The following is a 16,697-nucleotide window of genomic DNA, read 5'->3' on the forward strand; positions in this document are numbered from 1 at the left end:
ATTTCAGAATACTCAGAATAAGTATATTCCTACGATAAGGAAAAAACCTAAAGGGAGGACCGATTATCCATGGTTAACTAAAGAAGTTAAAGAAAGCATCAAACTGAAGAAAAAACCCGATAATTGTGCATCGTTGAGTGGCAGGTCAGGCGATTGGTCAGAATACAAAGAATGGCAGCAAATTACTAAATGGCTTATGAGAAGGAAGAAATTAAAGTATGAGAGGAAGCGAGCTAGAAATGTAAAAACGGATAGCAAGAGTTTCGACAGTAAAGTAAAGGAAGGGGTTATCAAGAGTGCTATCACGGAGCACCTGCTTAGAAATAAGCTGTTCACTGAGGCTGTTTATCAACCTCCCATAGCTCTTTCTGTCCATTATCCAATCCCCTATTCATGCTAATGGCTCACAACATCCAGGGAGTGACAATCGCCTTCGGATTTCCACTCTGCTCCTTTTCACTCACCCAGGTGTAGGGGAGGGTCAGGATGTCGGGAAGGGTAGGGAGCAGTGAGGGGAGGCGGGGGGTATTCACGGGGAGATGGGAGTTCAGGTGATAGTCGACGTGACTGGTGGGATAGTTGGGTCAGTGGGGGTTAGTCAGAGGGCCATCGAGGTAGTAAGTGTGTGGGGGCGGGGGGGTGGGGGGGTGGGGGGGTTGGGGGATGGTCAGGGGTGGGATTGTTTTGGATAGTCATGGATTGGAGGAGGGGCAGTGAGTCCAGTGTTAGAAGGGGTGGGGTGTGGGGGTTAGTCAGGGGGTTGTGGTGTAATAAGGGAGTGGGAGGGTCAGGAGATAATCGTGGGTTGGATGGTGAATGGTCAGAGTGGTGGAAGGTCTTTCTGTCCTCGTTCTGTCTATTATCCAATCTCTCACCCATGCTAATGGCTCACAACCTCCTTGGAGTGGAGGAGGGCCGAGGAGGGCCAGACGGGTGGCGGGGGTCCAGTGGTCGGGGTGGTGGGGTAGTCAGGGAGTGGGGCTGAGTTTGTGGGGCTGTGGGGAAATGAGGAGGTGGGAGGGCCAGGGGTAGGTGGAGGGGGTGGGGAGTAGTCGAGGTGGAGGGAGGTATTTGTGGTATGGGAGGAGTGTCTGGGGTTTGGGTGGTGGGATATCAGATGGGAGCTCGGGGAGTGGGAAGGTTAGTCAGTGGGTCGTGGGCCAATCATGGGGTGAGAGGACCAGAGGGTAGTCTGGGGGGGAGTTGGGTTGTGGTGGGGGGTAGATGGGGCTTGGGGTGGTGGGAGATAGTCACAGTGTGGGCGAAGATCTGGAGTTTGGGTGGAAGGGTTGGGGTGCAGTGAGCGGCTTGGATGGAAATTGGGGGCTAGATAGGTGTGGAGGTAGTCGGAGGTTGGGAAATGTTTGGGATGGGGTGGTTAGTCTGAGGTTGGTTATTGGAGGGGTGGGGGTAGTCGGGAAATGGTTGGGGTTGGGGTGGTTAGTCCGGGGGTGGTAATTGGATGGGTGGGGGCAGTCAGGGGTGGGAGGTTTAGTCAGTTGGGTGGGGGGTTATTTGTGGTTAGTGGGTAGTTGGGGTTGGGGATAGGGGTAGTTGGGCAGTGGGGGGGTGGTCAGGGTTGGGGTGGCGTTTGTTCCAGTGGGGAGTTGGAGGTTCAAAACCACAGGTAGCCAGGAGTTAGAAGTGGGTTTAATCTGTCTAACTTTTCCTGGGTAACTATTCTGCTAAGAGAGTCGGAATCATCCAAAGTCACTGATGTAAATCGGAGTATCGGATAGTTCCCAGTATAGGATAATTGCCCATCGGGAGTTTAAACATTCCTGGACAAATCCTGTGCAGTCCTTGCATGGGGACATCTGCGGTGTGCCCAGCACATCTTCAGGGGAACCTCCTGGGTAAAACTCCCCAGAGATCAGAAGTTCTGGGCCAATTTATATTACCCTAGCAAGGATGGAATGTAATTCTCACAGCCAAACCTGCTTTAAGGACACTGCTGTATTGATGTGACTTTCCAGGTATCTGTGGTGTGGGGGTATCACCTAAAACAAGACTTGGCTTCTTACATATGTAACATATTGAACTTAAGTCTGTTATAAATTTCCGAAATTGGGTTAGATTCAGTGAATACAGGAGTGGGAGGAATGTTCCCGACTCTACAGTCCTTCTCATCGTCCCTCTAACCTCTCTACTACCACGCCAACCGCTCTCTTGACCCTCTGCTGGAGATGGAAACCCTGATATTATGACCACACAAACTGGCAGTGGAGACCAATCAGCCGACAGCAGCTCATGTATGAATCTTAATAAAGGAAATTACGATGGTATGAGGCGCCAGTTGACTATGATGGATTGGGAACGTTACTAAAAGGGATAACGGTGGATAGGCAATGGCAAACATTCAAAAGCACATGGGTGAACTGCAACAATTGTTTATTCCTGCCTGGCGCAAAAATAAAACGAGAAAGGTGGCCAACCCATGGCTTACAAGGGAAATTAGAGATAGATTTCCAGATTTCCACATCCGCAGTATTTTGCTTTTAAATTAGAGATAGTATTAGGTCCAAGGAAGAGCCATACAGATTGGCTAAAAAAAGCATCAGACCTGAGCATTGGGAGCAGTTTAGAATTCAGCAAAGGAGGACCAAGGGATTGATTAAAAAGGGGAAAATCGTAAACTGACTGTAAAAGTTTATTTAGGTATGTGAAGAGAAAAAGATTGGTGAAGACAAATGTAGTTCCCTTACAGTCAGAAACAGGGGAATTCATAAAGGAGAGCAAAGAAATGGCTGACCATATAATACTTACTTTGGTTCTGTCTTCACAAAGGAGGACACAACTAACATATCAGAAATGTTGGGGAACACAGGGTTTAGTGAGGGGAGGAACGGAAAGAAATCAGTATTATTAGGGAAATGGCATTGGGGAAATTGATGGGATTGAAGGCCGATAAACCCCCAGGGCCTGATAATCTACATCCCAGAGTACTTAAGGAAGTGGCCCTAGAAATAGTGGATGCATTGGTGGTCATCTTCCGAGATTCTATAGACTCTGGAACAGTTCCTACAGATTGGAGGGGAGCTAATGTAACCCCACTATTTAACAAGGGAGGTGGAAAGAAAACAGGTAATTATAGACCAGTCAGCCTGACGTTGGTAGTGGGGAAAATTCTAGAATCTATTATAAAAGATTTAATAGCTGAGCACTTGGAAAACAGTGGCAGAATCGTACAGTGTCACCATGGATTCACGAAAGGGAAATCATGCTTGACAAATCTACTGGAATTTTTTGAGGCTGTAACGAGTAGAGTTAATGAGGGGGAGCCAGTAGATGTGGTTTATTTGAACTTTCAGAAGGCGTGTAAATTTAAAGCGCATGGGATTGGGGGTAGTGTATTGAGATGGATAGAAAACTGGCTGACAGACAGGAAACAAAGAGTAGGAATAAACGGGTCTTTTTTGAAATGGCAGGCAATGATGAGTGGGGTACCGCAGGGATCGGTGCTGGGACCCCAGTTATTCACAATATATATTAATGATTTAGATGAGGGAATTAAACGTAATATCTCCAAATTTGCAGATGACACAAAGCTGGGTGGGAGGGTGTGCTGTGAGGAGGATGCAGAGATGCTTCAGTGTGATTTGGACAAGCTGAGTGAGTGGGCAAATGCATGCCAGATGCAGTATAATGTGAATGAATGTGAGGTTATCCACTTTGGTAGCAAAAACAGGAAGGCAGATTATTAACTGAATGGCTATTAATTGAGAGGAGAGAATGTGCAACAAGACCTGGTTGTCCTCGTATACCAGTCGCTGAAGGTAAGCATGCAGGTGCAGCAGGTGATAAAGAAGGCAAATGGTATGTTGGCCTTCATAGCGAGAGGATTCGAGTACAGGAGCAGGGGTGTCTTGCTGCAATTATACAAGGCCTTGGTGAGACCACACCTGGAATATTGTGTGCAGTTTTGGTCTCCTTATCTGAGGAAGGATGTTCTTGCTATAGAGGGAGTGCAGCGAAGGTTTACCAGGTTGATTCCTGGGATGGTGGGACTGACATATGAGGAGGGTTTGAGTCGATTAGGATTACATTCGCTGGAGTTCAGAAGAATGAGGGGGGATCTCATAGAAACCTATAAAATTCTAACAGGACTAGACAGGGTAGATGCAGGAAGGATGTTCCCGATGGTGGGGGAGTCCAGAACCAGGGGTCACAGTCTGAGGATATGGGGTAAACCATTTAGGGCTGAGATGAGGAGAAATTTCTTCACCCAGAGAGTGGTGAGCCAGTGGAATTCGCTACCACAGGAAGTAATTGAGGCCAAAACATTGTATGTTTTCAAGAAGGAGTTAGATATAGCTCATGGGGCGAAAGGGATCAAAGGATATGGGGAGAAAGGGGGAGCAGGAAAATTCATTTGGATGATCAGCCATGATCATAATGAATGGTGGAGCAGGCTCGAAGGGCCGAACAGCCTACTCCTGCTCCTAGTTTCTATGTTTCAGTCCAGTCTCATGTTTCAGGGTTGGGGGGTGCGCTGTCAATTCACCACAGTTTATGTACCCCAAAATTGGGCATTAAATAATTTCCCCTCGTACAAACATGACAGAACGCAGTCAACTCTGAACAATACTTACCGTGTGCTGAATGACTTCTGCGGGCTCAATGCAGTCACTTTCATTACAGAAGTCGATCACCTCTTGGAGCTCATCCTGTGCAGCAAGTTGCTGCCAGAAGAGGACAGACACAGTTAGGAAGAGTCTCAGCATCCTGGTGTCTGCTCAGATCACTGGTGAACCCACTGAATGACTCTCAGCACCTTCAGGTGGATCTGCAGGTTGAGCAGAGAGCTCAGGTCTTTTTACATTTTTTCATGAAGATGATTTTCAATTTTGTTTAGCTGCAGGTAGCACCAATTTGTGTTGAAGAAACGCAATAGCTGATTCATTATGGAAATGTTACTTGACATTAGAAACCATTAACTCTCTGAGTGCCGGTTCCCGGGAAGTCTGAACACTCGGGAAGCTATTTTACAATTGATTCCAGTTCACACACTCAGGATTGTCAACCCTCCCTGTTTGGGAGTCGCCTGGAACGGAAGATTGATCTGCCGGTCGCTGGTGTTAGTGACCCGGGAGAAAACAATTTCTCATTCGGGTTTCTTGTCTGCACAGTTTCATTTCTTGGGTTTCCTGCAATGGCGGAAAGTGGGAACCCAGTGGCCAGGCTGCACTCCAACCGCAGGACAGACCACCATTTCCTCACTGAGTAGGTGAAGCTGGTGTGGGTCTCACTGCCCAATAACTTGAGCATTTCACATCGTTCCTATTTATTTCTTCCCCTCCTCTCCTGAGGTAACTGAGACTGGCTGAGGTACATAACTCTTGGTAACAACTCCCACTGAAGTCCAGTTCCTGACACTGCCTTGGGTTCGCTGATGATTACACGATGTTCAGCAACATTCGCCGCTCCTCAGATACTGAACCAGTCCATGTCCAAATGCAGCAAGACCTGGATAATGTCCAGGCTTGGGCTGACAAGTGGCAAGTAATATTTGTGCCACACAAGTGCCAGGCAATGACCATCTCCAACAAGAGGGAATCTAACCATCGCCCCTTGACGTTCAATGGCATTATCATCACTGAATCCCCCACTATCAACATCCTGACCAGAAACTGAACTGGACCAGCCATATAAATACTGTGGCTGCAAGAGCAGGTCAGAGATGTGAAATCCTGCGACAAGCTACGCAGCTCCTGATTCCCCGAAGCCTATCCACCAGCTACAAGGCACAAGTCAGGAGTGTGATGGAATACTTCCCACTTGCCTGGGTGAGTGCAGCTCCCACAAGACTCAAGAAGCTTGACATTGTCCAGGACATAGCAGCCCGCTTGATTGGCACCACATACACAAACATTCACTCCCTCCACCATCGGCGCACAGTAGTAGCAGTGTGTATCATCTACAAGATGCTTTGCAGGAATTCACCAAGGCTCCTGAGACAGCACCTTCCAACCCCACGTCCACTACCACCTAGAAGGACAAGGGCAGCAGATAGATGGGATCACCACCTAGTTCCCCTCCAAGTCACTCACCATCCTGACTTGGAAATATATCACCATTTCTTCACTGTCGCTGGGTCAAAATCCTGGAACTCCTTTCCTAACAGCACTGTAGGTGTACCTACACCACACGGGCTGCAGTGGTTCAAGTAGGCAGATCACCGCCACCTTCTCAAGGGCAACTAGGGATGGGCAATAAATGCTGGCCCAGCCAGCGAAGCCCACTTCCCTTTATGAATAATTTAAAAAAGCTTTCCTGGCACAGCCTCTCACCGGGTTACTTTATCCCTGGCACTGCTTCTCACTGGGTTACTTTATCCCTGGCACTGCGACTCACCGGGATACTTTATCCCTGGCAAAGCCTCTCACCGGGTTACTTTATCCCTGGCACTGCCTCTCACCGGGTTACTTTATCCCTGGCACTGCCTCTCACTGGGTCACTTTATCCCTGGCACGGCCTCTCACCGGGTTACTTTTTCACTGGCACTGCCTCTCACTGGGTTACTTTTTCACTGGCACTGCCTCTCACTGGGTCACTTTATCACTGGCACTGCCTCTCACCGGGTTACTTTATCCCTGGCACTGCCTCTCACGGGGTTACTTTATCCCTGGCACTGCCTCTCACCGGGTTACTTTATCACTGGCGCTGCCTCTCACTGAGTTTCTGTTTCCTGGGCACTGATTCTCACTGGGGTGCAATTCCCCTGGCACTGACTGACAGGGGTGAAAGGGAACCTGGAATGAGGGGGCACAGTGTAAAAATAAGAAGATGCCTAGGCATGTGCATCTTTTTAATGTTTTGAAGGCTTCCTACTGGGCAAAGAGGACAGGGATAGATAGTACAACCCCTCGAGACTGTCCCTCCATTCAGGCCCAACAGTCTATATGAGTGTCACTCCAGGATCTACTCAAAACCCTTGTCAACCTCTGGTGCAGGTATCCCTTCACCTTCCCCAATTCCACTCACTTTCGGACCTTTTCCCTGACCACATTCCCAATGCGATCCAGTCTCAGCTAATAGCCTTTTAATGGTTCCAATATTATTAGCTCCCGGCAGGGTAAGCCTTCAACTTATTGCTAGCTTAAAGTCCCAACTAAAAGGGGTTCTATGCATTAAAGGAACATAATCTTAGAGTGGGTCCTCAAATACAAGCCTTCTCCTCCAGGAGTTTCAAAGCCCACAAAATTATCTTAGGATGGGACATACATTGAGGCATGTCTTGGTGGACCAACTTCTTTGAAAGTCAACCAATATCAGCTCTTAGACATCTTAATAAGACTTCAGGAGTAGCGTATTTATGCAGATTGCCGAGATAACACATTTTTAAGACTACACGTTTCACCTGTTTCAAAAACATACACATTTTATTAAAGCCCATTTTAGTTTGTAGCTTATACATGAAGTTATAAATGATAATTAAAGCTAAACAAAGCACATTAATAATAGTCTTAAACGCATGAAATTTATAAATCCAACTTACCTGCAAATATTGTTGGATAACTCAAACAGTAGCAATTAATAAAGATATTTACTCATGAATTCAAGATGGTGATATTGAATTTTGATATATCTCTGTCTCAACCCAGGGGAATTCTCAAAAGGGAACACTGACCCTTTATGTTCCAAAGGTGACTGACTGATCTAATCCTCATGGTGTGAACGTTTAAATGCAGTGGGTGGAATCGTCTGTGCCCACTGGCGTCGGGCGTGTTCGGTGCTGTGAGCGGACAATATGGCAAGAAGGCCAAAAATGGGTTCCAGGGAGTTGTGAAACCAGTTTGCGATCGTCCTCTCAGTCCATCGATGGCGGGCGACATTTCCATCCATTGGACATGGGGAACCTCAATGTCGTACACCTACATATCATTGTAAGGTTCACCTGTCAGGCAGAATCCTCCCCCAGCCGGATCGTCCACCCACGCTGATGTGTTTCACAACAGCATATAAAAGGCGTGCACTTGACAGGCTGCACTTTGAGGCAAACTTGGAGGCGAGTGCACAGTAACATTGCAGAGCACTCACCAAGGACGCCTGTTAAACTTCAAGGTTCAGGCGTGTTTTTCAGGGGGTTTGGGGCAAAGGCTGCCCTGCAGTTGAAGGTAGTGCACAAGCCCGTGTGGGGTGGTGGGTGGGCGAGTGGGTAAGGGAAGCGGTCACGCATTAGGGACACCTTGTATAAAGTGACCCTTACTCTGCAGCTGAGACAGTTCAGGAGCAGCCACATTGATATGATTGGAGTTGGGCCTCGAGCTTATCTGCCCACTCAAGCAACACAGAGGCATTAAATTGCCACCAAATGCTCCAGAGTTTATTACCCCTCGGGCACAGAATGTAAACAAATTAGTGTTTTAGTGGACTGCAGAACTGTTGGATGTTTGAGCACATTGTACAATCTCTTTGCTAAAGTTGGCCATGGAGCAGTCACTGGTGAAGGCACTTGCAGCCCTTTGCAATGTCATCAACCCAGTTTGGACCAGTCTCCCCAATGCCCTTTACAACCTGGTGCTGCAACCAGGAGAGGAGCTGGCTGAGGGGGAGATGGAGGAGCTGGAGGACTCCTCCTCCTCCGAGGATGTCAACCATGATGAGGGTGAGGAAGTCCTCAAAGGCGACCATGACGGGGATGAGGCCCTCACACTGGCCAAACGAGGCAGGCGTGTTCGGGAGGCCCTCATTGCCTCTAGACTTGTCGAGGATGATGACAACATGCAGTGGAGAGACACCATAAGATCCTCAAATTATATCTATGAATATTTGAATCCTGTCTGGCATATGGTAGCGCACATACCCTCTGTGATAATGCTCCTGTCATTATTTTTCTCTGAAGGCTGCACAGAGCACAGGCAAGAGGCCATAGACTGAGATACCTGCCTTTATCTTGTGCAGAAACATTTCATATCTGAGTGTCATGAACAGTGCTCGTCAGACAAGGAGACAGAGGATTGGGGTCCTCTGGAGGCTGAGACCTGGATGGCCCCAGCCTGCTTTCGGGGTCCTGCTGTGTGGTGTTGGCACCACCATTGGCCTGTGCAGCTGGAGCTGCTCAGGCCACAAGAAGAGGGGATTCAGATGTGCCGGACACTCCCGACGTCACCTGGATGGATGGCCTCAGAGCGTGCACCTGCTGATCCTCCCCCCTATGGATGCCCAAGGGCCCCTGCCTGACTCCTTGAGGAGAAAGGGTAGACTTACCCTGGTGGAATGGGGGAGGTCATTCATCCTCTTGTGGCACAGGGTGGCAGTCCTCTTGTGCAGGGCATTGGAACTGACCACATTGCCACAGCCTGCCAAGCCGGATTGGTGATGTTGCTGCCCATCCTGCGGCCAGAGTGGGGTTAGAGGACATCACGGCGAGTCTCCACTACGTCCAAAAGGTGCTCGAGAGACATGTCATTGAACTGGGAGGGCTGCAGTCTTTTTTCCATTCAGGACTATGTCTTCTGTGCAGCAGCCGTGGGCTGGAAGCACTGAGAGGTTTTGCTGCAGCTACACTTTAAATATGGTGCCGGGTGTGATGAAGCGGTGAGATGATGGTGTGAGGGCAAATGAGAGCTCGCCTGGCATGGAAACGGTGGCCTGAAATTTTCCGTCGGCGATTTGGGGGCGAGGCCTGCTCGCCGACAGGAAAATGATGTAGGATGACATCGCGAGGAACCCCCAACGTCATCCCGATCCCTTTAAAGTTTTAGGAAGGTGGGCGGACAGCGAAATTGAGGCCATTGACAGGCTAATTAAGTTAATTAAATACCTGCCCGTCCAAGCTAAAGGCCAGCGGGCAGGCCAGGAGCCCCAGCGGGATCCTGATAAAGCATGAAACCTCATCCACTGGCGGGATGAGGTTTCATATCCGTTTTTAAAAAGTCTAATAAAGCTTATGTCATTTTTATTAACATGTCCCATCTCGTGCGACATTGTCCCATGAGGGGGACATCTTAATAATTTCAATATTTATCTATTTTTAGACTTTACTTACCTGTCACTAGTCTCCCTGAGTTAGGACTTTGCCTCAGGAAGCAGCGCACTTTGACAGATGGGGAATCCACCCCCCCACACCCTGCACAGGAAGCGCAAAGTGTTTCCCGTCGGGCAGGCCGCTGGGCGGACCTTAATTGGCCCGCCCACTCAAAATGGCGGCGGGCCCCGTTTCGGTGGCGGGGGTCGGCTGTCCGCCCGCCGCAGAGCCAGTGGGGCCCCCTCACCATCCGAGGGCCAAATTCTGCCCAGTGTGTTTCCTGGGAATGCATAAATAACACGGTGGGTTTGGGACAATAAGCTGTTTTCTGGCTGATGGGTAAAATGTTGTTTTACCCGCCCGCTACCGCACTTAAAGCAAATCTGGAACAAATTCCCCCAGTGCCTGCAGAGACAAAACAAGCTCCTATTGTCTATTTTATTAATAAATCTTATCATTGAAGAATTAGTGAAGGCTAAATGTTTTCTTTCCAACCTGTGTAATGGGGTGTTTTGAAGTGAATGGCTGGTTGGCTCCATTCCAAAAGTAATTTAGCTTCAGGGTTTAACTGTACTCTGTGTTTCTTTCAATTTTGGCTTATACAAATGAACATACAAATTAGGAGCAGGAGTAGGCCACTCAGCCCCTCGAGCCTGCTCTGCCAATCAATAAGATCATGGCTGATATGAATGTAAACTGAAACCAACATTCCTGTCTATCCCAATAACCTTTCACCTCTTTGTTAATTAAAAATCTACCTAGCTCTGTCTTAAAAATATTCAAAGACTCTGCTTCCACCGCCTTTGGAGGAAGAGAGTTCCTAAAGACTCACAACTACCTGAGAGAAAAAATCTCCCCTCCTCTCTGTATTAAATGAGCAGTCCTTATTTTTAAACAGTGACCTCTCGTTCTCGATTCTCCCACAAGGGGGAACATCCTCTCCACATCCACCCTGTCAAGACTCCTCTGGATCTTAAAGGTTTCAATAAAGTCAATTCTTACTTTTTTAAATCCCAGTGGATACAAGCCTAACGTGTCCAGCCTGTCCTCATAAGACAACCTGCCCATTCCTGGCATCAATCTAGTTAACCTTCTCTGAACTGCTTCTAACGAATTTACATCTTTCTTTAATATTCTTTAAATATAGAGAGCGGTGTTGTTCACAATACTGCAGATGATTCATGCACTAGGATCCCCAGATCCCTCTGAATCTCACAGATCTGCAATCTCTCACCATTTAGATAATAAACTTCTTTCTTATTCTCCCTGACAAAATGAACCAGTTCAAATCTGCCCACATTATACTCCATTTGCCAGATCTTTGCCCACTCACTTAAACTACCTATGTCACTTTGTAGCCTCCTTACATTCTCTTTACAATTTACTTTCCTATCTATCTTTGTGTCATCAGCACATTTAGCAACTATTCCTTAGGTCCCTTCATCAAAGTCATTTATATAAATTGTGATAAGTTGAGGCTCCAGCACTGATTCCTGTGGCACAAGAAACATAGAAACTAGGAGCAGGAGTAGATCATTCGGCCCTTCGAGCCTGCTCCACCATTCAATATAATCACTGCTGATCCTCTATCTCAACACTTTCTCTCCATACCCCTTGATGCCACTAATATCCAAAAAATTATCAATTTATTTCTTGAATATACTCAGCGGCCTGGCCTCCACACCCTTCTGTGGTAGAGAATTCCACAGATTGAGCTTCCTCCGAGGGAAGGCATTTTTCCTCATCTCAGCCCTAAATGGCCTGCCCCGTATCCTGAGAGTGTGGTCCCTGGACTCCCCAAACAGGAGAAACATCCTCTCTGCATTCAGTCTGTCTAGCCCTGTTAGAATTTTATATGTTTCAATCAGTTCGCCTCTCACTCTACTAAACTCTAGTTTTCCAGCAATTTTTGTTTTTGTTTCAGATTTCCAGCATCCGCAGTATTTTGCTTTTATCTGGTGAATACAGGCCCAGTCGAACCAATCTCTCCTCACACGACAGTCCTGCCATCCCCGGTATCAGCCTTGTGAACATTGGCTGCACTCCCTCTATGGCAAGTATATCCTTTCTTAGGTAGGGGAACCAAAACTGCACACAACACTCCAGGTGTGGTCTCACCAAGCTAAAAGTAAAATACTGCGGATCCTGGAAATCTGAAACAAAAACAAAAACAAAAAATGCTGGAAAAATTCAGCAGGTCTGACGGCATCTGTGGCGAGGAAGACAGAGTTAACATTTCGAGTCCGTACGACACTTCATCAGAAATAAAGAGAAATAACAATGTCATGAAATATAAGCTGTTTAAGGGGAGTTGGAAAGGTGAAGCTGGTTAGAGGGCCAGTGATAGGTGGAGGCAAAAGAGAGATTGCCAAAGATGTCATAAACAGAAGGTCAAAGGGTTGTTGACGGTGGGGATATTAGCTAAAGGATGTGCTAATGGTGACATTATGAGTAGAAAGCAGGATGAGCAAGTGACAGATGGCCCGAGTGGGGGTGGGGTGGTGGGGAGGGGATCGAAATAGGCTAAAAGGTAGAGATAAAACAATGGATGGAAATAAATTTTTAAAATAATAATAGAAATAGGAAAAAGAAAAAAATATATATATAGAAAACAATAATAATTATAAGAAAAAAAGGGGATCAAAAAGTGGGTGGAGATGGAGGAGAGAGTTCATGATCTGAAGTTGTTGAACTCAATATTCAGTCCGGAAGGCTGTAAAGTGCCTAATCAGAAGATGAGGTGCTGTTCCTCCAGTTTGCGTTGAGCTTCACTGGAACATTGCAGCAGGCCAAGGACGGATATGTGCACATGAGAGCAGGATGGTGTGTTGAAATGGCAAGCGACAAGAAAGTCTGGGTCATGCTTGCGGACAGACTGAAGGTGTTCTGCAAAGTAGTCACCCAGTCTGCGCTTGGTCTCTCCAATATAGAGGAAACCGCATTGGGAGCAACAAATGCAGTAGACTAAATTGAGAGAAGTGCAAGTGAAATGCTGCTTCACTTGAAAGGCGTGTTTGGGCCCTTGGACGGTGAGGAGAGGGGAAGTTAAGAGGCAGGTGTTGCACCTTATGTGGTTGCATGGGAAGGTGCTGTGGGAGGGGGTTGAGGTGTAGGGGGTGAAGGAGGAGTGGACCAGTGTGTCACTGAGTGAACGGTCCCTATGGAATGCCGACAGTGGGACAGTGAAGGGAAAATGTGTTTGGTGGTGGCATCATGCTGGAGTTGGCGGAAATGGCGGAGGATGATCCTTTGAATGCGGAGGCTGGTGGGGTGATCAGTGAGGACAACGGGGCCCCTATCATGGTTCTGGGAGGGAGAGGAAGGTGTGAGGGCGGATGCGCGGGAGATGGGCCGGACATGGTTGAGGGCCCTGTCAACCACCGTGGGTGGGAAACCTCGGTAAAGGAAGAAGGAAGACATGTCAGAGGAACTGTTTTTGAAAGCGGCATCAGTGGAACAGATGTGACAGAGGCGAAGGAACTGAGAGAATGGGATGGAGTCCTTACAGGAAGCGGGGTGTGAGGAGCTGTAGTCGAGGTAGCTGTGGGAGTCAGTGGGCTTGTAATGAATATTGGTGGACAGTCTATCACCAGGAATTGAGAGAGAAATAGGCAACAGCTAATATTTAAGGAACGTATGCATGAATTAGGACAGTTATTCATTCCTGTCTGTTGAAAAATAAAACAGGAAAGGTGGCTCAAACATGGATTACAAAAGAAATGAGGGTTAGTATCAGATCCAAGGAGGAGACATATAAAATTGCCAGAAAAAGCAGCAAGCCTGAGGATTGGGAGCGGTTTAGAATTCAGCAAAAGTGGACAATAAGATTGATCAAGAAGGAGAAAATGGAGTATGGGAGTAAACTTGCAGGGAACGTTTAAAACAGATTGTAAAAGCTTCTACAAACGTATGAAGAGAAAATGACAAATGTAGGTCCCTTACGGTCAGAAACGGGGGAAATTATAATGGGAAACAAAGAAATGCCAGAAAAATTAAACACATATTTTCTGTTCTGTCTTCACAAAAGAGGAAGATGTAGGGAGACAACGTCCAGCGGACCGGCCACCTGAAGGGTGACCCCGTGCATGGGGAGTCACCAAGCACCCGGTACAGTGAGTACGAGCTGTCACTAGTGAATGAATAAAGGTTTCCCACCTGAAGTAGAAATTCTATCCAAGACTGACTTTGTGTTGTTGATACCCAGAGAACAGGTCCCGAACCTTGTAGGGTAGTCAGACTCCCTGCTTCTAGTGTCTTACACCTCCAGGACAGCCGTTGCAGTTCAGAGCTACATACTGCAGACCTGGACAACACCCTGGCTTGTCTGATGAGGGGGTAAGGAAAATTCATGCCACCCAAGTGCCAGGCTTGAACATGAACGATGGCATCACCATTGCTGAGACCACGCATCAACCTCCTGGGTGTCACCATTGAGCAGAAACTGAAGTGACCAAGCTCACAAACACTGTTTCTATCCGCCCAGATTAGAGACTTCATACTGGATCACCTCCTGCACACCCAATCCTCACTTTAAGGCAGAAGTCTGGGTGTAATGTAATCCTCACCACTTTCCTGGATGGGTGAAGGTCCAGCAACACTCCAGGAGCTGACACAACCGTCCACAACAAACCAATCCCTTTAACCAGCAACACATCTATTAGGACACAAAAGCTGAAAAAGGATATCCTCAGATCAAAATGAAAGGTATCTCGATTATTTTTGGTGTAAAAATATTCCACCAATACGTGCATGGGCGACATTTCATGATAGCATCAGAACACAAACCACTTTTGGGTCTGCTTAGCGAGGAAAACCTTATACCACCCATAGCCTCTGCAAGAATACAAAGATGGGCCCGAATTTTGGAGGCATATGAATGCAGCTTTGTACATACTAAATAATCAAGGGGAAAAGAGGGGAGCAGGGGGAGCAGGGGAGGAAATGAATAGAATAACTATCAAATAGTAATAGGAAAACTAATGGTTCTAGAGGCTGATAGCCTGGACATGATGGGTTTCATCCTAGGATAATAAAGGAAGTAGCTACAGAGATAATGGATGCATTGATAGCAATCTTCCAAGAATCCTTAGATTCTGGAAAAGTCCCAGAGGGTTGGAAAACTGCCAATGTAACACCCTTATTCAAAAAGGGTCGGAGAGAAAAAACAGGTAACTAAAGGCCAGTTAACTTAACATCTATCATTGGGAAAATGTTCGAGTTTATTATAAACAATGTAATAACAGAGCATTTAGAAATGCATAATATAATCTAGCAGAGGCAACATGGCTTCATGAAGGGAAAATCATGGCTGAAAATTTTATTGGAATTCTTTGAGGTCACAAGCAGGAGAGATAAAGGGGAATCAGTCGATGTAATCTATTTGAAATTCCAAAAGACGTTTGATAAGGTACCACACATAAGGCTGCTTAATAAGATAAGAGCTCATTGTGTTTGGGGTGGTATATTCGCATGGATAGAGGATTGGCTAACGAACAGAAGGCAGAGAGTTGGGACAAGGGGGGCATTTTCAGGATGACAACCTGTAACACAGGGATCAGTGCTGGGGACACAATAATTTACAATATTCATTAATGACTTAGATGAGAGAAGTGAATGTATTATCGCCACGTTTCCTGATGACATAATAAAATGTGGGAAGGTAAGTGGTGAGGATGACACAAAGAGTCGACAGAGGGTTATAGACAGGTTAAGCAAGTGAGCAAAAACTTGGCAAATGGAATATAATGTGGGAAAATGTGAGGTTATGCACTTTGGCAGGAAGAAGAGAGGAGCTGAATATTATTTAAATGAAGGAAGACTGCAGAAAGCTTCAGCACAGAGGGATTTGGGCTCCTTGTGCATGAATCACAGAAAGTTAGCATACAGGTTCAGCAAGTAATAGGGAAGGCAAATGGACTGTTGGCCTTCATTTCAAAGGGAATGGAGTATGAAAATAAGGAAGCCTTGCTAAAACTATACAAGGCCCTAGTTCGACCACACCTAGAATGCTATGAACAGTTTTGGTCCCCTTATCTAAGGACAGGTATACTGGCATTGGAGGCAGCCCAGAGAAGTTCATTAAGTTGATCCCGGGTAGGGAGGGATTTTCTTCTGAGGAGACGTTGAGTAGGTTGGGCCTGTACTCATTGGAGTTTAGAAGAATGAGAGGCAAACTTATTGAAACAGATAACATTCTTAGGTGGCTTGACAGGGTAGATGCTGAGAAATTGTTTCCCCTTGTGATATAGTCTAGGGCCAGAGGGCATAATCTCAGAGTAAGGGTCTGCCTATTTAAGACAGAGATGAGGAGGAATTTCTTCTCTCAGAGGCTAGTGAATCTGTGGAATTCTTTACCGCAGAGGGCTGGAGGGATTAGGTTGTTAATTATATTCAAGACTGAGATACATAGATCTTTAATAAGTTAGGGAATCAAGGGTTATGGGGAAGAGGCAGGAAGGTGGAGTTGAGGATTATCAGACCAGCCATGATCTCATTAAATAGCAGAGCAGACTCAATGTGCCAAATGGCCAATTTCTGCTCCTACACCGTATGGTCTTATGGCCACTTGTAGGCCCAAGTCTCGATATTGTGCAGGATTTACTACATTTGAACATGGAACTACTTCAGTATCTGAGGATCCGTGAATGGTGATGAACGTTGTGCAATCTTCAGCGAGCATCCCCACTTCTGACATTATGATGGAAGGAAGGTCATTGATGAAGCAGCT

At 46.7% G+C, this 16,697-nt stretch overlaps 1 protein-coding gene across 1 annotated transcript in view; it reads right to left on the reverse strand.

The window, feature by feature from the left end:
* Nucleotides 1-16,697, reverse strand: part of LOC144680419 (uncharacterized) — a 72,759-nt gene that overhangs the window by 21,414 nt on the left and 34,648 nt on the right. Inside the window, exon 5 of the mRNA XM_078541385.1 lies at nucleotides 4,593-4,682. Within this exon, the coding sequence (XP_078397511.1) occupies nucleotides 4,593-4,682 (90 nt within the window). The remainder of the gene's footprint in view (nucleotides 1-4,592; nucleotides 4,683-16,697) is intronic.

Source organism: Cetorhinus maximus, chromosome 5 (assembly GCF_964194155.1).
Source record: "Cetorhinus maximus chromosome 5, sCetMax3.hap1.1, whole genome shotgun sequence".
NCBI classification, from domain to species: Eukaryota; Metazoa; Chordata; class Chondrichthyes; order Lamniformes; family Cetorhinidae; genus Cetorhinus; species Cetorhinus maximus.